This window comes from Staurois parvus, unplaced genomic scaffold (genome assembly GCF_062004578.1).
Source record: "Staurois parvus isolate SC_StPar_1 unplaced genomic scaffold, SC_StPar_1.0 ptg000011l, whole genome shotgun sequence".
NCBI classification, from domain to species: Eukaryota; Metazoa; Chordata; class Amphibia; order Anura; family Ranidae; genus Staurois; species Staurois parvus.
The window spans coordinates 29,255,348-29,281,038 of record NW_028317807.1 but is presented as its reverse complement, the minus strand read 5'-3'; the positions used below and the strand labels follow the sequence as shown (position 1 = coordinate 29,281,038).

General features: G+C 42.0%; 1 protein-coding gene across 3 annotated transcripts in view; it reads left to right on the top strand.

Annotated features, from left to right (window-relative positions):
• The window catches only part of LANCL1 (LanC like glutathione S-transferase 1), a 49,348-nt gene that overhangs the window by 9,364 nt on the left and 14,293 nt on the right, over positions 1–25,691 (top strand). Inside the window, exons 1-6 of one of the 3 annotated variants that reach the window (XM_089672210.1) lie at positions 270–400; positions 7,394–7,487; positions 11,577–11,694; positions 15,690–15,897; positions 20,241–20,388; positions 24,314–24,460. In XM_089672210.1, the coding sequence (XP_089528336.1) occupies positions 7,410–7,487; positions 11,577–11,694; positions 15,690–15,897; positions 20,241–20,388; positions 24,314–24,460 (699 nt within the window). In that variant the 5' untranslated portion in view covers positions 270–400; positions 7,394–7,409. Of the gene's footprint in view, positions 1–269; positions 401–473; positions 497–7,393; positions 7,488–11,576; positions 11,695–15,689; positions 15,898–20,240; positions 20,389–24,313; positions 24,461–25,691 lie in introns of those variants that run through there. The other 2 variants (XM_089672212.1, XM_089672209.1) reach the window with 2 other exon arrangements.

Sequence of the window (25,691 nt, the reverse complement as noted above, 5' to 3'; positions counted from 1 at the left end):
CTTGCTATTTAGTCAATGCGTGGTAAAACTTAACAAAGACGCAAGGCAATGTACATGCATTTTAGTGCAGATAACTGCGTCCTAGTACATGACATGTATTTATGCCCTGAGTCCTGATTTATTATGGGGGATGACAGTTTCTGCAGCTGCTACTCAGGAGACGTCATGTGCAGCCATGAAAACGGTTGTTTCCTGTGTGGACAAAACTTCTTTTGCCCACTAGGTGGCGCTCTAGCGAGTAACTCATATTCCATCCTTGCTCACACGCTGCTAAGCTTCGCCTTTAGTGTTTGGGGTCGGGCTGCGAGAGGCCCAATCAGCATACAGCGTGGGGCGGCGGGAGGCCAATCAGCGTGCAGTGTGAGGCTGTGGGCGGGTGTCAGAGGGCGCTCAGGTGAAGGTATGCTCGCTGTGTATTTCCGGCTGTATGGTCATTATGTGAGTTGTAGTGCGATGTGGGCGGTGCTCCTCGTGTACCCTGAGCGGTCACTGTGTGGTGGGTGTTCATCTCCTCCATAGAAGGCTGCCTGTTGGAGATTGCATTCCTTCTCAGTGTTTCCCTCTCCCTGTATCGTTCCTTAGGCTAGGTTCACACCTAAGCGTTTTGCAGAAACGCACTACATTGTGTTTAACATGGTTTCCTATGGGACACATTCACATCTCTGTGTTTTCACCCAGTGCGTGTTTTGGAAAGGGTAAGACCCTGGTCACATCGGGTGCGATTTACATGCCATGCAACTTGCAAATCGCATGCCAAGTTGCACCCTATTGTCCACAATTACAGCGGTCAAATCTTTGCAGTACCGACTTCTAAAGTAGTACATGCTGTACTCTTGGTGCGATTTGCATAGATGTCTGTCAGATGTCTTGCAAATCGTACTTGAAATCAGCAGGGTTCCCCAACTTTGAAATCATGCGACTTCACTGTAAGTTGCACGATTTCAAAGTCGGTCTTGATGTGACCGAGGTGTAAGGGACTTTTTTTTTTAAACGCAAAACGTTGCGTTTTTGGTTCCATGGACTTCAATGGAGATGCTGCAGAAAAGCATGTAGTGCGTTTTGCATTTTAATCTGCTTAGCAACAAGAAAAAAAAAACGTATCAAAACCGCATGTGCAAAAATGCAAACTGCTCTGCAGAAATGGATCAAACTACATAGGTGTGAACCTGACCTTAATGGTTTCTCTCCATCATCTCTTCACAACTACCTGCTTGACACCTTTTAAGGTGGTCTCTTATGTATCAATAGGTTTGGGGTTGTTAAAAATGAGCAGTGGAACTGCGTTTTTTACTGCCCCCTGTGCAAGACCCTTTTTTTGGTCCACACTAGAATTGGATCGCATAAGTATTCACACTCATGTGATGTGATTCTGCATATTGCACCGCGTTTTGCGACACTGCTTTTGGGGTGTTGTTAACATACACACCCGCAGTGGTTTGGATGAATGAGGTGCAATTCTGATGCAGTGTGGAATTCGCATTGAAAACGCTCCGAATTCTGCACCGCATCAGTGTGAACCAGGGTTCAGGCTGCATTGACTCATAAAGTATTACTAAACCCACAACAGTAAAATCAGTCTGTGTACGCAGTAAAGCATGCTTGTTATACTCACTGTAGAACCTAAGGGGTTAATCCTCTGCATTGTGTAAAAACGCTGTTTGATCCTGACTTCTCTAATCCTCCCTTTCTTCCAGTGTCCCCCTCCTATCTCCTAATAAAACATATGGTGTGGAGTCACTCTGCACATACTCAGTTTGGTGTGTATTGCTGTAGAGGTTTTTTTTTTTTCTTGGGAGAGTGCATGTGATCAACACAGGACAAATCAGCACTGTCTAGAGCAGAATGAAAACTCCTCCTACAAGCTTTAACCCCCCTGGTGGTATTCCCGAGTGTAGCTCGGGTAAAGTTTCAGTACCACAAGCGGTAACCCCGAGCTACACTTGAGAATACCATGCGGCGCTGCTCCGGGATCCCTCAATTACTTACCTTGTCCTGCGCTCCCGTGATGTCCCTCCTGCAGTGTCCCCTGTAATGTCCTCCGGTGGATGCCGGCATTTGTCTTCTGGGTTCCGTCCCCTGCGAGCGTCGGGACGTACGGGGACAGAACGGCGTGAAATTGAAAATGACAAAAAGTGACATTCACTAAATACACTAAAATCTCATAGTATAACAATACTGTACCAAACCATTTCACATACATTTTGTCCCTACTGCTTTGTCCTGCGCCCTGCCTACATTTCTACTGTTCTTTCTGCCTGGAAACTGAGAAATGTCCATGGCGTCCAAAAAGCGTCCCTTTAGGTCAAAATCGGTTTTAGGCCAGCTAGAGAACAGCGATAGTAAATCAGAACCACTTGCAGAATTGAGTGATAATGATTCGTGGGGAAATTCGCATCAGACACTGAAAACGATTTTGCAACTTTGCTCAGTGATGTGCGAACTTGGAGCTATATTTCAAATTTCAGTGTTTTTGGTTTGATTATATTATTGAATTAAATTTATTATTATTATATTTTATGATTATTTATTAAATTATAATTTATGATTTCGTGTTTCATATTGTAACATACTGGGGATGTTTACTAGACTCTTGTTCGGACAGATTTCAGTGAGTTATTCCTAAAAATTACAGGCCTACAATAAAAAAAATACATATTTCCATGCAAAACAATGTACCACTTTGAGCACAGAAATATGGACATAATCAGACCGCTAGGGAGGTTAACTAGTGCTCTGCTGGACACTGATAGAAGTCACAAGACTGCTTTAACTGCTGATGAGAAAAGGTATTTAGCAGATTATATTTACTAAAATAATTGCACTTCCATGTTGTGTGTACTGTGGGAAACCAGATATGGTGAATGCAGGGTCCTGGGTTTAGTAACGCTTTATTCCAGGAACTCTAAGAAATGCGCCTTTCTGCCTACATTCCGGAACTGTGCGGAAAAACACGCATCACGCTTGCGGAGCCATTATTTCTTAATAGCACTCCAAACTTGGATAGCAGTTAGTTTTGTTGTGCGGCAAAATGTACAAAAACTGCACATCACAAAATGCACTAGGCTCATTACAAAAAAAAGTACATGGACTACTCTGGTGCGTAGAGCAGCTCATTCAAGTGAATTAGACAGCTATACGGATAACATGCATGAAGGTGAGCACACACGTGAATAATGTCCTTAATGAATAAACATAAGGTGAATGGTGTCCTTAATGGGTCACACAGACTTCATGCAGGTGTGAGCCACACTGTGCCAATCCTCTAAGGCTGGGGTGCCCCCTCACCTTCCTGCTCAGGCCCCCAGGGACCAAAGAGCTTGTAATGCTGTTTGTAATGATCCTGCTGGTCAGTGGATCCTGCTGGTAATAGTGGTGTCACTCACTCCTCCTGGTAGGTCTTAGTGTGGAATAGTGACCTCAGCACTGCCCGTGGTGTCTCTCCGATAAAGGCTCTCCAGTACGATCACCAGTGAGGCAAGAGAGACTTACATAGTGTAAAACCTTTTATTATAGTAAAAAACAACCAAGAGCCTACTTACACGGGTCTAATAGTAAGCAGGCCTTTACACCTCTCCAAGGGTGTACTGTATTCAGGACTTGGAGCACCAAAATGGCGTCCACGCCGGATATGACGTCAAACCGTCGATCGTAGGAAGCTCCTCCCCCTGGCGTATCTACGCGTTACGTCACTCAAACACGTGACTTCATCAGGATATGATATCCTGATGAAGTCACGTGTTTGAGTGACGTAACGCGTAGATACGCCAGAGGGAGGAGCTTCCTACGATCGACGGTTTGACGTCATATCCGGCGTGGACGCCATTTTGGTGCTCCAAGTCCTGAATACAGTACACCCTTGGAGAGGTGTAAAGGCCTGCTTACTATTAGACCCGTGTAAGTAGGCTCTTGGTTGTTTTTTACTATAATAAAAGGTTTTACACTATGTAAGTCTCTCTTGCCTCACTGGTGATCGTACTGGAGAGCCTTTATCGGAGAGACACCACGGGCAGTGCTGAGGTCACTATTCCACACTAAGACCTACCAGGAGGAGTGAGTGACACCACTATTACCAGCAGGATCCACTGACCAGCAGGATCATTACAAACAGCATTACAAGCTCTTTGGTCCCTGGGGGCCTGAGCAGGAAGGTGAGGGGGCACCCCAGCCTTAGAGGATTGGCACAGTGTGGCTCACACCTGCATGAAGTCTGTGTGACCCATTAAGGACACCATTCACCTTATGTTTATTCATTAAGGACATTATTCACGTGTGTGCTCACCTTCATGCATGTTATCCGTATAGCTGTCTACTTCACTCTTTATATATATGTCAGCCATTCCTTATATATATGTCAGCTATTACATGGTTTATACTTTATGTTTTATCTAAATTTTACTCATTTAGCGCCGTATTAATTGGTTTTATATTGAGTTGTTGTTTTTGGTGCTGTGGCTGTGGCACTACTAATACAGGCTGCTTTAATCATCTAATCATTTACATCTACATTTTGGCGCAGGAGAATATTCTTTTATTTTATCATTCAAGTGAATGTTATTGCGTGACCGTCCACCATAACGTATCGCACTAGTGTGAATGTGGCCTTAAGATGCAAATGTCAGCGTTCTGGGTGTTTACTTGTTGCAGTTATAATGCTTCACTGCGCGCCCAACATGTCACCATCAGCAGGTAGCGAGCCTGCCTGTTGGCAGGTGCAGTCTGTTTTCTCCACTGTAGGTGGAGTGGTACTGCAGCTGAAGGGAAAATCAAAAAGAAAACCATTTTTCTTTAGTTCCTTGTTTTCCTGAGACAGCGTTCTGGTTGGCTGCGCTGCATTCAGGTGACTGGTGGCCACCTTGGGTCAGCAGATCCATTTTAAGTGTCTGCCCCCAGGCTTTGGCGCGCATTTGCGAGTGGCTAGGATAGAAACAGAGCGCTCCCCTGTCAGGGAAAGTGATTAGCGACAGGGAGAGGTTGCGGACGAGTAGGAACACACCATCTTGCATCAGAACCCTCCCCTTTGGGCTCAGGCCACCCTCGGAGATAGACACGGTCTTTGCACCTGAACCTGCTCTACGCTACAGGTTGCACAGAAGTGTGGGTGTTCCCCCAGTTTGGCACCTTCTCGCTGGGCTGTTTGTACATTTGGGCCATTCTTCAATACAAGTTTTGTCATTTGCAACCAGACTTAGAGTGTTTACTGCCACTGCGCCACGCTGCACCAGCCCACATGCCAAATCTGACCAATTCACGTGAGTGGGGAAGCCCTGCAAACGCTTTGCATCTGTGAGCGATGCACAAGGTTGTTGGGTTTGTTGGCAAAAATGGGGTTAAAACAGATGATGAGGATCACATCATCTCACCGTCTGTCAATCATCTCTAAAAAGCAATCCAAATGCAGATCAATCTTTACAGGAGCATTAGATATAGATGCACATCTATAGCTAAACTTATTGAGCTGTCCATTATTATTATTATACAGGATTTATATAGCCCCAACAGTTTGCTCAGCGCTTTATAATATAATGGGAGACAATACAGTTCAATACAAGAGGGATAGAAGGGCCCAGCTCCTTGGAACTTACAATCTAAGAGGGAGGGGCTAGTGGTACAAAAGGTAGTGTAGTAACTGTGGGGGATGGGCTGGTAGGAGGAGTAGAAGATTCCATTATTAGCTGAGAGCAGGATAGGCTTCCCTGAAGAGATAGGTTTTCAGAGATCGTCTAAAAGTGAGCAGAGTAGGCGATAGTCTGATAAATTGTAGATTTTGACTTGAAACAATCAGCCACATGTTAATCACTTCACAATTCAGATCAATTAATGAGCATTTTTAAAGGTAACCACGCATGTATCAATATGATCATTCAATCAGTCATTTGATGCTTTATTCCATGAATCAAAATCAGTGTAAACGAGCCCCCAGTCACAATCTCACTTTTCATTGATGTCATTGAAACATGTGACCTTCATAGCATCATATCTGCTGTGTTCATCCACCCATCAGGGACCCACACAGAACTAAGAACTGCACAGAGATTCCAAGGATGGCCATGCCAATGGACACACACGGGTTTATTTACTAAAGCTGGAGAGTCCAAAATCAGACTCCCTTCTGCCTAGAAACCAATCAGCTTCTAACCTCAGCTTGTTCAATGAAGCTTTGGCAATAAAACCTGGAAGCTGATTGGTTTCTATGCAGAAGGGAGTCTGATTTTGGACTCTCCAGCTTTAGTAAATAAACCCCACAGTGTCAGCTCAGGAGCGAGCACACGAGTGCCCCAATAGTGAGCAGCTTGCTCTGGGGACACTGGGGAGGGTCCAGGAGTGCCAGAGGGAGACACGAGAAGAACAGGATCTGGGCTGTTCTGTGCAAAATCATTGCACAGCACAAGGAACTATAACATCCACATTCATGAATAGTTGAATATGACGCAGCGCTGGGATAAATCAATCAATAAATTACAAATACATCAAATATAAGTGTTCATATAGTGATAGTCCTTCCAGTCACAAAGTCCAGAGAGCACTACGCCAGTGATAAAAGAAACCTGCTCTACAGTGCCACTGTACCCACATCCAGTCACTCCGTCTCACTCACCAGAAAGATTTGCCTCTCCAAATTATGATCAGCCAATGCACTTGTTTTAATCAATTCAGCAGCTCCACATTTGCCAGACTCATTCCATCTCCTGCTTTCACTAGTTAACTCAGAGTGACTAAAAGAAGAATGCTCTAAATAGTGTAATCCCATAAAATAAATATATTTATTTCAGCAAGTTTACAAACCTACTCACAGGCAGACTAAATAAAGCGCTCAACATAAATACCAAATGTCTCATCAGCCAACCTCCGGTCTTCCATCAAGGGATTGGCATCTCACCTGGTCTTCGTGTTGTGACTACCACCATGTCATGTCCAGTGTGGGTCCTGACGTCGCTTCCGGTTGTCATGCAGTCCGCACTTACATGTTTCATCTGTCAACTTTATCAAAACGTGTTTGTTATTTTAAAAATTAATAATTTTACCTTTAGAATCACTCTAAAGCTCTGAACACACAAATGTGAATGCTGTGTATGTTGTGGTGACTGTGTTTGTCCAAAATTAGTACATGTTTATTCATTTATATGTCCAGACAAAGGGCTCATTCAGAGCAAGCAGGCTTTCTTAATCCAATGGTTTTAATCAATTCTAAGGAAAAACTGGGTCAAAAGTCTGCAATAAAGCTTGTGTAATTCCTTACAATGTATTAACTGACATGACAGTTATATATCATGAGTCCAGTTAAGTTAGGAAATAGAACTTGATCATTAAACTCTGGTATTACATATGCAGTTGGAATGACTTATTCTGTAAAAGATTATTCTTTTATCAATAGGTACATTAATATTTTTCTTAGACTTCATTAGCATACCATGGACAGCAGAAGTTTCCCAAATCCATATCCAGAATACAGTGGAGATGCATCATCTGCCTTCACAGCTACTGGGCAGGTGAGTGTTTGTTTTTATTTTCCAAGTTTTAGCCATGGTGCCCCTATGGGGCTTTAACCCTTTATCCCCTCCCAGATGCTCCTTAACTGGGTCTTCAGCAAAATGGGCTTACCAATCACATGATCCCTGTGATTGGCTGTCACAGTGGTCACATGACCTGGTGCCCATCTTGGCATGCATTTGTATTCAGCCCCTTTACTCTGATACCCCTAACTACAATCTAGTGGAACCAATTGCCTTCAGAAGTCACCTAATTAGTAAAGAGTCCATCTGTGTATAATTTAATTGCAGTATAAATACAGCTGTTCTGTGAAGTCCTCAGAGGTTTGTTAGAGAACATTAGTGAACAAAGAGCATCATGAAGGCAAAGGAACACACCAGACAGGTCAGAAATAAAGTTGTGGAGAAGTTTTAAGTAGAGTTAGGTTATAAAAAAAAAATATCCCAAGCTTTGAACATCTCCCAGAGTACTGTTCAATCCATTAATCAAAAATGGAAAGAGTATGGCACAACTGCAAACCTACTAAGATCTGGCCGTCCACCTAAACTGACAGGTCTGGCAAGGAGAGCATTCATCAGAGAAGCAGCCAAGAGGCCCATGGTAACTTCTGGAGGAGCTACAGGGATCCACAGCTCAGGTGGGAGAATCTGTCCACAGGACAACTATTAGTCGTGCACTCCACAAATCTGGTCTTTATAAAAGAGTGGAAAGAAGAGAGCCATTGTTGAAAGAAAACCATAAGAAGTTCCATTTACAGTTTGCAAGAAGCCATGTGGGGGACACAGCAAACGTGGAAGATGGTGCTCTGGTCAGATGAGGCCAAAATTTAACTTTTTGGCCTAAAATCAAAACGCTATGTGTGGCGGAAAACTAAAACTGCACATCACCCTGAACACACCATCCCCACCATGAAACGTGGTGGCAGCATCATGTTGTGGGGATGATTTTCTTCAGCAGGAACAGGGAAGCTGGTCAGAGTTGATGGGAAGGTGGATGGAGCCAAATACAGGGCAATCTTAAAAGAAAACCTGTTTCCACTTGGGGCAGAGGTTCACCTTCCAGCAGAATAACGACCCTAAACATACAGCAGGATCTACAATGGAATGGTTTAGATCAAAGCATATTCATGTGTTAGAATGACCCAAAGTACAGGCCTAAATCCAATTGAGAATCTGTGGCAGGACTTGAAAATTGCTGTTCACAGATGCTCTCCACCCAATCTGACAGAGCTTGAGCTATTTTGCACAGAAGAATGGGCAAAAATGTCACTCTCTAGATGTGCAAAGCTGGAAGAGACATACCCAAAAAGACTTGCAGCTGTAATTGCAGCGAAAGGGGGTTCTACAAAGTATTGACTCAGGGGGGCTGAATTTTTCAGATATTTATTTGTAAAAAAATTTGAAAACCATTTATCATTTTCCTTTCACTTTACAATTATGTACCACTTTGTGTTGGTTTATCACATAAAATCCTCCCTTCTATCTAAAATGAAAAAAAAAAAAAATGTTGCCTTCAGGCCCATTTCAGACGAACATTCCAGTTGGGCACACTTATCCGTTTTTCAGGCGGACCCAATCGGAACGTCCATTCTCCTTTATGGAGCGGCAGGTGTAAAGTCTGTCTGACATGTCTGTTTACAGCCTCCTACATCCAATCCAATCAAATCCACTAAAGACAGATGGATGGGGATCAGTTCTTCTTCCATCCAGCGGATTGGATCAGATGGCAGACGGCCCGTTTACATTCAACCAACCATAGAGGAGAGCAGATCAAAACAAAATAAATAAAATAAGTCTTTTTAACAAATATACCAGTGTGCACATAAAGTCCGTGGTTATCTTGTAGCCACTATACTGTAAAGATGCGGTGCTCCTCAATTCCCCTCTTGTGATATACTCAAAGCAACATTTGTGTATCTCCACCAGTTTTGTCCTCATCTGGTGTACAGTCAGGTCCATAAATATTGGGACATCAACACAATTCTAACATTTTTGGCTCTATACACCACCACAATGGATTTGAAATGAAACGAACAAGATGTGCTTTAACTGCAGACTGTCAGCTTTAATTTGAGGGTATTTACATCCAAATCAGGTGAACGGTGTAGGAATTACAACAGTTTGCATATGTGCCTCCCACTTGTTAAGGGACCAAAAGTACTGGGACAATTGGCTTCTCAGCTGTTCCATGGCCAGGTGTGTGTTATTCTCTCATTATCCCAATTACAATGAGCAGATAAAAGGTCCAGAGTTCACTTCAAGTGTGCTATTTGCATTTGGAATCTGTTGCTGTCAACTCTCAAGATGAGATCCAAAGAGCTGTCACTATCAGTGAAGCAAGCCATCATTAGGCTGAAAAAACAAAACAAACCCATCAGAGAGATAGCAAAAACATTAGGCGTGGCCAAAACAACTGTTTGGAACATTCTTAAAAAGAAGGAACGCACCGGTGAGCTCAGCAACACCAAAAGACCCGGAAGACCACGCAAAACAACTGTGGTGGATGACCGAAGAATTCTTTCCCTGGTGAAGAAAACACCCTTCACAACAGTTGGCCAGATCAAGAACACTCTCCAGGAGGTAGGTGTATGTGTGTCAAAGTCAACAATCAAGAGAAGACTTCACCAGAGTGAATACAGAGGGTTCACCACAAGATGTAAACCATTGGTGAGCCTCAAAAACAGGAAGGCCAGATTAGAGTTTGCCAAACGACATCTAAAAAAGCCTTCACAGTTCTGGAACAACATCCTATGGACAGATGAGACCAAGATCAACTTGTACCAGAGTGATGGGAAGAGAAGAGTATGGAGAAGGAAAGGAACTGCTCATGATCCTAAGCATACCACCTCATCAGTGAAGCATGGTGGTGGTAGTGTCATGGCGTGGGCATGTATGGCTGCCAATGGAACTGATTTTCTTGTATTTATTGATGATGTGACTGCTGACAAAAGCAGCAGGATGAATTCTGAAGTGTTTCGGGAATATTATCTGCTCATATTCAGCCAAATGCTTCAGAACTCATTGGACGCCGCTTCACAGTGCAGATGGACAATGACCCAAAGCATACTGCAAAAGCAACCAAAGAGTTTTTTAAGGGAAAGAAGTGGAATGTTATGCAATGGGCAAGTCAATCACCTGACCTGAATCCGATTGAGCATGCATTTCACTTGCTGAAGACAAAACTGAAGAGAAAATGCCCCAAGAACAAGCAGGAACTGAAGACAGTTGCAGTAGAGGCCTGGCAGAGCATCACCAGGGATGAAACCCGGCATCTGGTGATGTCTATGCATTCCAGACATCAGGCTGTAATTGACTGCAAAGGATTTGCAACCAGGTATTAAAAAGTGAAGGTTTGATTTATGATTATTATTCTGTCCCATTACTTTTGGTCCCTTAACAAGTGGGAGGCATATATGCAAACTGTTGTAATTCCTACACCGTTCACCTGATTTCGATGTAAATACACTCAAATTAAAGCTTACAGTCTGCAGTTAAAGCACATCTTATTCATTTAATTTCAAATCCATTGTGGTGGTGTATAGAGACAAAAATGTTAGAATTGTGTTGATGTCCCAATATTTATGGACCTCACTGTATATGACCAAATCGTTAAGTGAGGTCATATAAAGCATGTGTCCCTTTAATTTGGACTGTGATGAGATGGGATTACTATCCAATGGGTCTGGGTCTCCTTCACTGCTCTAGTTGTCCTCCATCAGATTAGATGCCAAAAAAGATAATCAAAACATAGTGCTTAATCCTTATGAACTATTTCTTTAAAATGTACTATATTCCACTCACATTTATGTTAGTAGTATGCGCTTAATTTCAGTGCTACAAAGGCACTGTTGTCAGGGTAAACAGGTGGTCAGAAGCTCACTGGATAAAACATTGGAAATGTGTTTGTATTGCAAAGATGTACTGATTATGTGTTTTTATTTTGGCCAGACATACACTTTCAATGAACTTTTTGCTATGTTATGCACGGGCAAAACACATGATTCCTTGATGCCCGGTGTCAAATTTGTGTTAGTCATTTTTCAGCAAATTGCCATTTTTCACTAACAGCTAACTTACTTTTACTTATAGCTGACGCCTGATTTTAAAAATCAATTGAACAATAAAATCAAAGAGCTTCTACAACAAATGGAACATGGTTTGAAATCTGCAGATCCGAGAGACTTCACGGTGTACACAGGCTGGTCAGGTAAACCTTAAATAGGTACAGAGGCAGAACTAGAAAGAGATTTCAAGTATGCAGGAAAATGCCACCTCTTAGAGCACCATGGCCTTCTACTCATGTCCTGTGTGTTCCTGGTTTTGTTGTGAGTTCATAAATCAGCATATTGTTTTACTGCATGAGAGCAAATCAGAGAAAGGATTGGGCAGAAGTAGCGAGGACTATGAAGCAAAGACTTTATTACTGCATTTTCCTGTTGGCCCACATGCAAAAAGCAACTCTGTTGCTACAGTAAAAAAACATAAAACAGAGTCTTTGTGTGATGGCGGTGGCAGAAGGTGAGTTACATTTTAGCTCTCTTGAAAAACCACAAGCACTGCTTATAATATCCCACACATACCTCCCAACTGTCCCTAATTTGAAGCAAAGTCCCTCTGTCCCTCTTTTTTCCTCATTTTGTTCTGATCTACAGTTGCAAGAAAAAGTATGTGAACCCCTTGGGATTACGTGGAGTTTTGCATGAATTGGGCATAAAATGTGCTCTGAATGTCATCTAAGTAACAACAATAGAAGAACACAGTCTGCTGAACATAATACTACACAAACATTATATGTCGCCATGGTTTAATTGCATATAACATGTAAACATTCACAGTGCAGGGAGGAAAATGTATGTGAACCTTTGGACTTAATAACTGGTTGACCCTCCTTTGGCAGCAATAACCTCAACCAAACGTTTCCTGTAGTTGCAGATCAGACCTGCACAACGATCTGGAGTAATTTTGGACCACTCCTCTTCACAAAATTGTTTCAGTGTAGCAATATTCTTGGGATGTCTGGTGTGAATCGCTCTCTTAAGGTCATGCCACAGCATTTCCATCGGGTTGAGGTCAGGACTCTGACTGGGCCACTCCAGAAGGCGTATTCTGTGCTGTTGCAGCCATTGTTTTGTTGAATTACTTGTATGCTTTGGGTCATTGTCTTGTTGCATCACCCATCCTCTGCGGAGCTTCAGTTGGCGGACAGATGGTCGTACGTTTTCCTGCAAAATGTCTTGATAAACTCTGGAATTCATTTTCCCATCAGTGACAACAATCCGTCCAGGCCCTGAGGCAGCAAAGCAGCCCCAAACCATGATGCTCCCTCCGCCATGTTTTACAGTGGGGGTCAGGTTTTGATGTTGGTGTGCTGTGCCTTTTTTCTCCACACATAGTGTTGTGTGTTCTTCCCAAACAACTCAATCTTAGTTTCATCTGTCCACTGTATATTTTGCCAGTAGTGCTGTGGAACATCCAGGTGCTCTTTTGCAAACTTCAATCGTGCTGCAATCTTCTTTTTGGACAGCAATGGCTTCCTCCGTGGTGTCCTCCCATGTACTCCATTCTTGTTTAATCTTTTCCTTATTGTAGATGTGTCAACAAAAATGTTAGCATGTGCCAGAGATTTCTGTAGGTCTTTAGCTGACACTCTGGGATTCTTCTTTACCTCATGCAGCATTCTGCGCTGTGCTCTTGCAGTCATTTTTACAGGATGACCATGCCTAGGGAGAGCAGCAACAGTGCTAAACTTTCTCCATTTGTAGACCGTCTGTCTTACCGTGGACACATGAACAGCAAGGCTTTTGGAGATACTTTTGTAACCCTTTCCAGCTTCATGCAAGTCAACAATTCTTGATCGTAGGTCTTCTGAGAGCTCTTTTCTGCGAGGCATGGTTCACATCAGACAGTGCTTCTTGAAACCAGTAAACCCAAAACAGGTGTGTGTTTTTTAAGGGCAGGACAGCTGTCAGCAACACATCCAATATCATCACACTGATTGGAGTCAAGGTTGGCTCACTCCTGGCTCCAATTAGCTCTGGGAGAAGTCATTAAGCTAGGGCCTCACATACTTTTTCCTCCCTGCACTGTGAATGTTTACATGTTATGTGCAATTAAACCATGGCAACATCTAATGTTTGTGTAGTATTATGTTCAGCAGACTGTGTTCTTCTATTGTTGTGACTTAGATGACGTTCAGAGCACATTTTATGCCCAATTCATGCAAAACTCCATGTAATCCCGAGGGGTTCACATACTTTTTCTTGCAACTGTATATAGTTGTACATAAAATGCACTATACACTATATCTTTAAAAAAATGTGTTTCCCAGTGCTAAACCTTTCATCCAGTGTCTAAATTGTTGCAGTTGTATACTTCAAAAGCCAGTATAAATGAATAGTAATGGTAAAAAAAAGCATTTTTTTTTGTTTAATTCTCCTTTAAGAGGGCATGGCAGGGAGTGTGTCTTATGCCTACATACATTTGCTAATAGGTGTCCCTCGCTCCCATCTTAAGAAGTTAGGAGGTATACCTACACCTCATGTTTGGTATACCTCCTGCTGAAACCTCACCAGCCTGCAGGGGACCAATATCTCACACATGGGAAGCATCAGATCCCAGTGATGCTGTAGCTCTTCAAGAGAATGAATGTTTGACTCACCACCTGCAGTAAACTTATGCATTGAACGTTTAGTATGTTTTACTTTAAAGACAGAGCTGCATTTCTCCTAGAAGCCTTCCTCCTGGCAGCAGCAATTTTACAGAAAGAATGCCTGATGCTTGTAAAAGTATCTTTTACAAACATTTAGGCGCATTTACAAGTATCAAGCGCTTGGGTGTTAATTCATTTAACCAGTTGCCGACCGCAGATAGCCAAATGACGGCTACACTGTGGCCGGCCAGTTCTGGGAGGGCGTCATATGACGCGCTCTCCTGCGTGCTCCCTGGGGCGCGCATCCGGCGATCTATGTGATCGCTGTGTCCTACGGACAGCTGATCACGTGATGTGGTAAAAGGCCAATCACAGCAGCTTTTTACCACGTGATCAGCCGTGTCCAATGACATGCTGATCACATGGAAATGTAATTGCCGGTTCTCGGCTGCACTTTCCTCACGCTGTCAGTGCAGGGATTGGCACCGATCATCAGGGCACTGATGATCAGTGCCTTGATGATCGGTGCCCAGCAGTGCCACCCACCAGTTCCACCCACCTGTGCCCAGCAGTGCAGCCAACCAGTGCACAGCGGTGCCACCCACCTGTGCCCAGTAGTGCCACCCACCTGTGCCCATCAGTGCCACCCACCTGTGTCACCCACCTGTGCCCATCAGTGTCACCCACCTGTGCCCATCAGTGTCACCCACCTGTGCCCATTAGTGTCACCCACCTGTGCCCATCAGTGCAGCCCAGCATTGCTGCCAGTCAGTGCCCAGCAGTTGTGCCAGTCAGTGCCCAGCAGTGCCGCCAGTCAGTGCTCAGCAGTGCCGCCTATCAGTTCCACCTCTTAGTGCCGCCTATTCGTGCCACCTCATTAGTGCTGCCTATCAGTGCTGCCTATCAGTGCCCATCAGTGTTGCCTATCAGTGCAGCCTCATCAACACACATCAGTAAAGGAGAAAAATTACCTGTTTGCTAAATTTTATAATAGAAACAAAGAAACCTTTTTTTTTATTTTTATTTTTTGCTCTTTTTTTGTTTATAGCGCAAAAAATAAAACCCCCAGCGGCAAGTAAATACCACCAAAAGAAAGCTCTATTTGTGAGAAAAAAATGATAAACATATCATATGGGTACAATGTTGCATGACCACGCAATTGTCATTCAGAGTGCGACAGCGCTGAAAGCTGAAAATTGGCCTGGTAAGGAAGGGGGTATAAGTGCCTGGTAGGCAAGTGGTTAATTGGCCAGAATAATATTTTTTTCTGGCCATTAAGATGAAATAATGCTTAAACGCGTCTAGTGTTAGCACACATTTACATGCTTCAAGCTTTTTTCTGCCATAACGCTGCTGCTCCTGGACGTACTGGCCCTGGGGGGGTTTTTTCCTGCCTGTAAACGCCCCTTCCACTAAAAGTTCCTAGAAGTCTGTGTGCATGTGTAACATGGAGGGCAGTTTACAAGTAGTAAGAAAACACCTAACGCCCCTAAAAGTGGCTGCAAAAACACTCTGTGTGCATGAGGTCTTAATGTGTTCTCTGCCTCTTATAGGAATCTCCTTACTGTATCTTCACCTCTCTGAGGTGTATGGGGATCCATCATACTTGCAGAAAGCACAGGAATATGCCACCAAAAGCTTACGTTGCTTGAACAAACGAGATGTCACTTTCCTTTGTGGAGATGCTGGACCTAGCGCAGTGGCATCTGTTATTTTCCATAAACTGGGAAATGCTCAGGAGGCAGATGATTGTGTGAACAGGTGAGACATCCAGATCTGATTTGCAACTGAATCTCTCTAAAACTGACCATACCCTGTACACTCTATTTAGATTACCCAAATTATGTTATATGAGGACACACCTAAACAATCCATTCAATTAGTATCTAATAATACAGACTCTTGCACTACATAGCTGATAGGTCCAAAAAAGATTGTTCAATCAGAATATATATATATATATATATATATATATATATTTATTTATAGGGTATGGTACCCATAGACATAGGTCACTTGATCAAACTAAACAGAATTCATCTCTGTGATTGACTTCCTTACGCAGCTGACTGCTTGCTGCAGACATTCTGATCTGTAACAAAATTGCCAGTCTGTGGCCAGGTTGTAGCATCCTTGCAAAACATATTCATTTTTGGGGGAACAGTTAAAAGAAGCAAACAAAAAAATACTGATACTGACTTTTTATGATCGTATTTCCAGTCTCTGTTTATCAATATCTGATGGGCTAAGATATGTTGGATCATCGATACATGGCTCGATTTTTGGTAGGCTGGATCTAAAAGTCTTTCTTTGCCAATAATCAGACTTGTATTGCCACTCCAAAGTCTTTTTCAAATGGCCGCTCTGAAAGGGATTTGTGCCTCTAATGACCACTGGTAGGTTTGGGCCCCCCGTTGAGCTCAAGAGACTGTTCTCTGTGAGAAAGAAATCCACGCACACCAGCTTCCAAAGAACAATCTAAATCTTTATTTCATTATACTCCCTTTATATTGTATCACAGAATGGAATTTTACTGGATACTTGTCAAGGCTGTGTATGTGAACAATTTAAATTTTCCCATGGAGCAAAAATGGTTAACTTTTAACTATCATAGTAGAAGCAGGTGGTGTTAGTACAAAAAAATAATTTGATACTATCCCTGCCTCTTCCAAAGCTAAGATAAGAAACAAAAGAATATTGTGAGTACAGTTCTATAACACATACACAGCTTTTACATGCACGTCTTCATATTTTCATTAACTCATTCTGGGTATAATACAAAAGCAATTAATCAAAATGGAATACAAGAAACAACATGGAGTGGGGGGGAACAAAATGACCAAAAAAACATACATTTCCCTTCACGCTCAATGCCTTATTTCGTCATCATCTTGTTAGAGTAAATGATTGATAGAAGACAGAGAAGAAGTCTATGCAGAAACATATTTGTTGCACACTTTTACACATCGATAAATGCTATAACAGCATTTATAAATGTTTATGCACTGAACATGTTTTTGCATAAAGAATAGTAGTTGTTTGTGATGTCCTCATCAGCCTTCCACCTCTTTCACCTTTTATACAGACTTTTGATTACAAAAATATAAAAGGAAAAGAACCCAGCACATAGTGATGTTTACTACGTTCACCTCAGTGTATAGTAAGTAATGTATGCATATGTTGTTTACACAAACGAAGATGAAAAGATTACATTGATTTAGCACTTTAAGGCCTCATTCACACTGTAAACTCAAAGTTTTTTCCTGTACAGGAGTTGACAGCATCAAGAACACGATTAAAAGCCGGCATTTTGCATTTGTGTTAATGCGCGTTCCTACGTCTTTCTTTAATGCATTCTATTGCCCTAAATTCTGGCTATTACAATGCATTAATGTGGGAATGCATATTAATTTATTTTTTATTTTATCACAGGTACTTGTATAGCACTGTCAATTTATGCAGCGCTTTACATACATATATTGTACTTACTAGGGCCAATTTAGACAGGAGCCAATTAACCTACCAGCATGTCTTTGTGGGAGGAAACCAGAGTACCCGGAGGAAATCCACGCAGGCACAGGGAGAACATGCAAACTCCAAGCAGGTGGTTGGGATTCGAACCAGTGACCCTAGTACTGCCAGGCGGAAGTGCTAGCCATTTAGCCACTGTACTGCCCGACATTAACTGCCCGACATTAATGCCCACTAATATGCGTTTATGCACTTTTAGAGTTGAGTTTTTTATCCTTAAAAGTTCCTCTCCTGAATGCACAAGTGATGTTTTTTGTCTGCCTGTAAACCTCCCTGCCACTAAACTCCTGAAAATGTCTATAGTGTGCATGAACACATAGGCTATCATGGAGGGGAGTTTACAGGCAAAGAAAAACAAAGGCTCAAAACAGCTCAAAGGCCTGTAGGAGCAGATACATTGAACTGCAATCTGCATGAGGCCAACTGTAAGAAATTGATTTTTCAGCTCTCAAACAGGTGGTAGCTGTGAAAGACGAGATTGGTATTCATCACTAGGGGGCACTGCTGAACAACTTAGTGTGACTCTTCAGCGTTAATTTGTTGAATACAAGCCGTATTACTTTTTTGTCACTTAAAAAATTTTATTGATTTCAACAAAGAAGTGATACAGAGTAATAAAAGCATTTAGAACTGCTGTAATTAAATTTCTGAGCAGATGACATTCAGGTAACACACTATAGTCGTATATACAGGATACACATCAGTAAGAGATGGCGTGCATCCTTACTCTGGTATCCAGCCGTATTACTCTTTATATTGGAGTACACCTTTCCTCATAGAAACATGGGTATATTTATTGTTCATCGTCTCCTGTAGATGCTAGTTGTCTCTCTGTAATGATTTATGATCTGTTTTTTATACTTTGATTCAGACTCGGGACAAGTATGCAGGTCAGAAAAGTAAGCGTAAAGTTGGAAATCCTTGTACACATACTCATCCCAGGGCAGTCAGACACACATGGAGGTTTTCTTGCTAATAGAATATACCACGTAGTTTCTGATTTTAGACTTTCTAAAATTATTTTAAAGTTTAAACCAATGAACTATTATTATTATTATACAAGATTTATATAGCACCATCAGTTTGCTCAGTACTTTACAAAATAAAGGAAGACAATACAGCAACAATACAGTTCAATACAAGAGGGTTAGGAGGGCCCTGCTTCTTGGAGCTTACAACATAATAGCGAGATGCTGGTGGAGCAAAAGGTAATAACTGACGGATGAACTCATGAGAGAAATAGAAGATTTGGTTATTAGCTGAAGGGAGGATAGGCTTACCTGAAGAGATAGGTTTTCAAGAATCGCCTAAAAGTGGACAGAGTCCTGAAAATACCTATAATGTGCATGGACACATAAGCTAACATGGAGGGGAGTTTACAGGCAGAGAAAAATAAAGGCTCAAAGCAACTTAAAGGCCCGTAGCAGCAGCTACTTTGAGCTGCAGTGTGCATGAGGCCAAAATGAATAGCGTTTCCCCATTCCCACTTTCACATGACAAAATGCATTCCCTTTCTCCTTTTACTGGTGTGTATGTGTAGCATTTTTTTTAATAGAGCAGGAACAGTGTAACCATTTGAGTTGCAAAGGATGTTCAGTCCTGAGTGCACACTGGTTCGTTTTGGGCCGTGCACCCGCACAGATGTCAGATTGGGAGCATCGTCTATGTCTGTACAGTTGCTCTATCCCAATTGACATGAAAGGGACTGCCTGTACAAGGATGCACAGAACACCTGTGTATCCCCATGGGGGTAAACACAGCCCTCCATGAGTGCCCTATGTGAACAAAGCTATAGAGTGGCTATGATTTCATGTGTTGCTGCAACGTCACCTAGTGCAGAATCACCACACATACTGTATTTCCACTATTTTCACAGGCTGTAAGATGTATTCAGAAATGGACACCTCCAATAACTAGAGAATGCTGTGGAATTGTTCGCATTGCTGTGTAAACTGCCTCTGCCTTCAAGTCAATTTACACTGGACTTTTTTTTTTTCGTTTACTTGCTGCACTCTTCTTTTTTGTTTTTAATTCTTCTATTTAAGAATTATGAATTATTACAAAGTAAGGAAATCATGGAAGAAACATTTACAGCAATAGAACAGTAATATACATTATTATATTATTAGTATATGCATTAGTATATTACTGTATATTACTCTACACTCTTCTTGTGTTTTCTCAGAAAGTCCTTCTAGTTCTTAATGGTTTACAGAATGATTAGCCTTTATGACATAGAGATCTGAGAGTGGAAGTGGTTTAGCAAAAGACAACAGGTAGGGCTGACACCACTCAGTCCACAAAAATTCTGCTCACAAAGTTTAAGAGCCGAGTGCATTTTTCATATTCTCTGTACTTGCAGTGACTTTACAGAAATACAATATAGGAAATGTGCATGTTTTGAAGAGATGCAGTGCATATGTCTTTTTTTTTGCTTTAACATATGCTTTAAAACTTCCAAATTAAAAAAAAAAACATGTATAACCCCTAACCTCTTTTTCACATGGCTTCAAATTAACAAATGCTTATTAATTATATTTCTATATATTATATGTGATTTTTGCTTCTTGTAGAGTACTGCAGATGCATCCAACTGTGATGAAGCTGGACTCCCAGCTACCAGATGAACTCGTGTATGGCCGTATGGGCTACCTTTATACATTGTTGTTTATCAACAAGCATTTTGGGGACGGAAAGATACCTGTCCAGTATATCCAACAGGTAAGAGCCAGTTTTATGTCATAATCATCACTTTAATGTGAGATTCATACATTACTTTGATTTATTGTAGTGGTTCCCAAATTATGTGCTGCTGGTTACTGTAAACTGACCACTGCAATGCAACCTGGAAGGCAGGAGCCAATTGCAGGGTGGCAGTAAGTGCCAGTCACTGGAAAATCAGAGTATTCAAAGTCCCAGTATCAGTAGTCAATGAGAGGAATGGTGCCCCATCCTTGGAGCTCATTAATCAATAGGAGAAATATAGTGCCCATTATTGGTGTCAGTGCTAGGAATACAACACCGAACTCTGGCACTTACCATGCAGGCTCCATGTCTCATGCCAGTCCTCATGGTGACATCAAGGCCAGGAATATGGAGGCTTCCAATGGAAACATCTGTCCTGGTAAAGGCTATTTTGGAACCTACCCTCTTTTGTATAAATTTTCTGTAGCTCCTGCTCTGTTTACACAACATGAAGTGATATGAAACCTCTCCGATGGAGTTTGTAATCACCCTTAAGAAAAATCTGTGCTAAAAAATGGATACTTCCTTTATTGACCTTCTTGCTTAATGCTAATTGCCAAATTGTTATTTCTGAATCCCCAACTTTCGTACTTTTGAGTCACTGAATTGGAATAAGCATGCAGCCAGTGAAGTCAAAGCAAAGGCCAACTCCTTTATTTAAGGATATAGTATTCATGTGCTGCCACAAATAAATGATAAGCTGCTGGAAGCACCTAAAATGTGTTCCCAAGAATAGTGCTACGCTGCCCGCTAGTGACCCAAAAAATAAACTAATAATAAACACACTTCTGAGCATCAAACCCAATGTGTAATTGAATAAATCTGTGAAACAAATAAAGTCAATAGTAAATAAACTTAACCGTAAAGAAACAAAAAAAAAAAACTGTCAGAGCCACTAAATCCTAATGATATGTGAAACATACATGAAAAATAATCCATAATCAAGTAGCAATAAACACCTGTCTAACCTATAATAAACACCCGGCTGAGCTGAAGAATAAAGTTTAGAAAACAAGAACAGTAAAATATTTGAAACGTATATCAGAAAGAAAACACGATCACAATAGCAGTAAACACCTGGTCGAGCTGTAATAAACACTCAGCTGAGCTGAAACATAAAGTGTGAAAACGTGGCCTCCTTTGCGCCCCCAGGGGCACGCACACCCGGTGATTTCCATGATCATTCTGTCTTATGGACACAGTTGTTCATGTGATGTGGTAAAAGGCCAATCACAGCGGCCTTTTACCACGTGATCAGATGTGTCCAATGACACAGCAGATCACCAGGTAAATACAGTTGCTGGTTATCGGCTGCACTTTCCTCACGCTGTCACAGTGTGAGGAAAGTAGTGTCGATAACCAGCAATTGTCAACGAAAAGATCGGCGCTGATGATCAGTGCCCATCAGTGCCACCCACCTGTGCCCAGCAGTGCCGCCCATCAGTGTTGGCCACTCTATTCCTAGCAGTGCCATCAGGCAGTGCCGTCCATCGGTGCTGCCCATCAGTGCAGCATCATCAATGCCAGCTCATCAGTGCCGCCTATCCGTGCCACCTCATCAGTGCCCATCAGTGCTGCCTCATCAATGCACATCAGTGAAGGAGAAAAATTACCCATTTGCAATATTTTATAAGAAAAACTTTTTTTTTTTTTTAATTTTGTGCTTTTTTGTTTATAGCACAAAAAATAAAACACACAGCGGCGATTAAATACCACCAAAAGAAAGCTCTATTTGTGTGGAAAAATGATAATTTCACATGGGTACAGTGTTGTATGAACGCGCAATTGTCATTCAAAGTGCAACAGCACTGAAAGCTGAAAATTGGCCTGGGCATGAATGGGGTATAAGTGGCCGGTAGGCAAGTGGTTAAATTATAAAACAAATGCCTGGCTGAGCAATCATTGGAATAAATATGTGATGAATCAAGTAAATGTTCAGCTGGGATAGATATTCACAAAAAGTGCGTAATAAAAAAAGATAAGCAGCCCTAGTGAATATATACAAAAAAGAGATAAATGGTTAATCATAGATAACACTTTATAAAGTGCAAAATGCAATCCAAATGTGATATAACAGTCTTTTTCTTCCAGTATTTAAAGTATTGCACCAGTGACTTCAACAAGTGTGCAAATTTATCATGCTGCTCCACCTTCAGGCATCCACACTCACCTTAACAGCTGACACATAGAAAATATAGTTCAACATGCGCTCAATGTTAATGCCACTGGATCCTCTGCTTCCACAGGTCTCTCCAGGCACTCTCAGGAACAATCCTTTACGTCCCCACTCCGATGGATAGGTGCTCAAAAGATAAGGAACAAGGAACTCCTCATAGTGTAGTAAGGCTTTACTACCATAAAAACGAATAAAAAAATGCCACTCACATAGATACAGGGTTCACAGAACCTATTACAAGCATTTAAGGGAAAAGCAGGGTGAACACAGATGGTGGCTCCCGTATGCACCAGAAAAGACGTCACAAGCTTCTGTCCTATGCGTTGACTTATATTTTTTTCCACAGAATTTTTCAATTACACATTGGGTTTGATTCTCAGGAGGGTGTTTATTAGTTTATTCTTTGGGTCACTAGCAGGCAGCGCAGCAGCCCCTTTATTTACATACTTTTTGAATGCATGTGTTGAAGTCACTATATCAGCCTGAGAGGACACCGGCCTCTATATTTTTCTTAGCACAAATTTTGTATAAAGCAAACTTGGGATGAAGATTATTATTATTATACAGGATTTATATAGCGCCAACAGTTTGTGCAGCACTTTACAATATAAGGGAGACAGTACAATTACAATACATTTCAGTGCAGAAGGAATATGAGGGCCCTGCTTGTGGAGCTTACAATCTAAAGGAAGGGGGAGGTGATACAAAAGGTGATATCTGTGGGGGATAATCTGGTACAGGTGATTCAAGTACAGTTCTTAGGTGGAGGTGGGGTAGGCTGTTGTGGATGGCTTTGTAAGCTGTGGTTAGTATTTTGAATTTTATACGTTGGGTTATTGGAAGCCAGTGAAGGGATTGGCAGAGAGGGGCAGCAGTCGCTGATCGGTTGGTAAGGTGTATGAGTCTAGCAGCAGCATTCATAATAGACTGAAGGGGGGATAGCCTGTGTAATGATAGACCAGTGAGGAGGGAGTTGCAGTAATCGAGGCGGGATATAACCAAGGCGTGGGTGAGTTGTTTTGTGGTGTCATTGGTCAGGAAGGGGAGGATTTTGGAAATGTTCCAGAGGTTGAGGCGGCAGGATTTAGCCAGTGAGTGGATGTGGGGCCCAAAGGAGAGGTCAGAGTCTAGGATTACACCTAGCACCCTGACAGGGGAAGGACAAATGGTTGTGCTGTTGATCTTAATGGTAAAGTCATGAGTGGGGGATCGGGGAGGAGGAAATATTACAAGCTCACTTTTTGAAAGATTGAGTTTGAGGTAGTGATGTGACATCCATGCTGATATGTCGCTTAGTAGATTTGTGATACGTGAGGAGGTTGAGGGGGTGAGCTGGGGAGTGGAGAGATAGATCTGGGTGTCATCAGCATAGAAGTGGTATTGGAAGCCATGGGAGGTTATCAGTTGGCCCAGGGAGGAGGTATAGAGAGAGAAAAGGAGGGGCCCAAGAACAGAACCTTAGGGCACCCCAACAGAAAGAGGAAGAGGAGCGGAGGAGGTGGAGTTGTATGTGATACTGAAAGTGCGCTGAGAAAGGTAAGAGGAGATAAAAGTAATAAACAGCTGACTGCACATACCTTTTTAGTTTTATGAGTTGTGTGGTCAGCGACATTTATTGTTAGCTTTAATGGTGAAATGATGTGACTATGGTCTTTGGGGGTGGTATTATTCTTATAACTAGAATGATATACTAACTGATTAAGATTTCTGGGGTTTTTTTGTCAGGTTTGTGACATTGTGATAAAATCTGGAGAAAACATGGCAGCTCACAAACAAATACAGAATCAGAGCCCCTTAATGTATGAATGGTACGGAGAACACTATGTGGGAGCAGCCCATGGCCTGGCAGGAATTTACTACTACTTAATGCAGGTGAGTTTACTATATGGTACAACTTGTACTATTCCATGCCATGCCATTGTTACTCAACAAGCTAGGAGCTCCCTGGATGGTGATGTTGGGCTTACAGAGGTCATTTATATAAATATATGAAAAGACTCAGAATTCAGTGTACAGTACCAGCACTGGTACAGCTCCTGTTGAAGTGGTTCTAAAGTCAAATCATTTTTTTTGCTTTAAAGCAATCTCTGCATTAGGGGAAAAAAAAAAGTCCCGTTTGCAACATCTGCCTTGTTTCTGGATCTACAGGTTAATAGGTTTCACTATAAGTAGTCTTTGCTTATGCAGATTTGTATCTTATGCTAAGTTAGTACTGTATTGTCCAGGTTTGTGATAGGTCTCCATTAATTATACAAATTATTAAAACCCCAGAGCTTCTTTTATATTATCTCTGTGATTCCACATAAATGTAGATAGCAGCAGTACTTTACCAAACTGCTGCTGTGCCTCATCCTGAGAGGGAAGTTGGGTACATGCAAAAAACTTGTACATGAAACAAAGATGTTTTGGACTTGGAAAATTGACTGTTTTGGAGGTACAGCGAATATCTCTTAAACTTGCACTATATGGGTGATATTTGCACGGAATGCAGCCAACGACATCACCGGCACATGCACTCTAAAGGGACAGCATACTCCTGCTGTACCTTAAGGGGTACGTGCGTGGACATAACTCCCACCAACATGCGAGGGAGTGACATCATCTCCACTCAGCCATTCATACAGCCAAAGCCCACGAAACCTGGAAAGAAGACCGGGTGAAGATGGAAGCCCTGTCACCGGTGGCAGCTTACTACTGGAGGGCTTCATTTTAAGGTAAGTATGCCATAATGTGTTCATTTGCAGTGCATACTAGCAAATTATTACATTAACTTGCAAATGGACTTTTATTTTTCTTTACATACTTGCTTTAAAAATACTGAAGACCAACTTCACAAATAAAATTGTCTCCTTACATATAAGCCTTAGCTTGTGTTTCAATACATATTTTTATCAGCAGGTGGTGGGTTTGGGAAATCTTTAGATTGCTGTAGGATTGGTGGGGGATACCTCTGTGTAGTAACATTTCCATGGTTCCTGGCTTATAATCCTGTATTTTAACCACTTCCTGTTCTACCCATGTACATAAACTGCCGGACGGGAGCAGTGCAGGAGCGGCTGGCCATTTATAAATGGCCTCTGCATTCACTGCCTGTGCGGACACA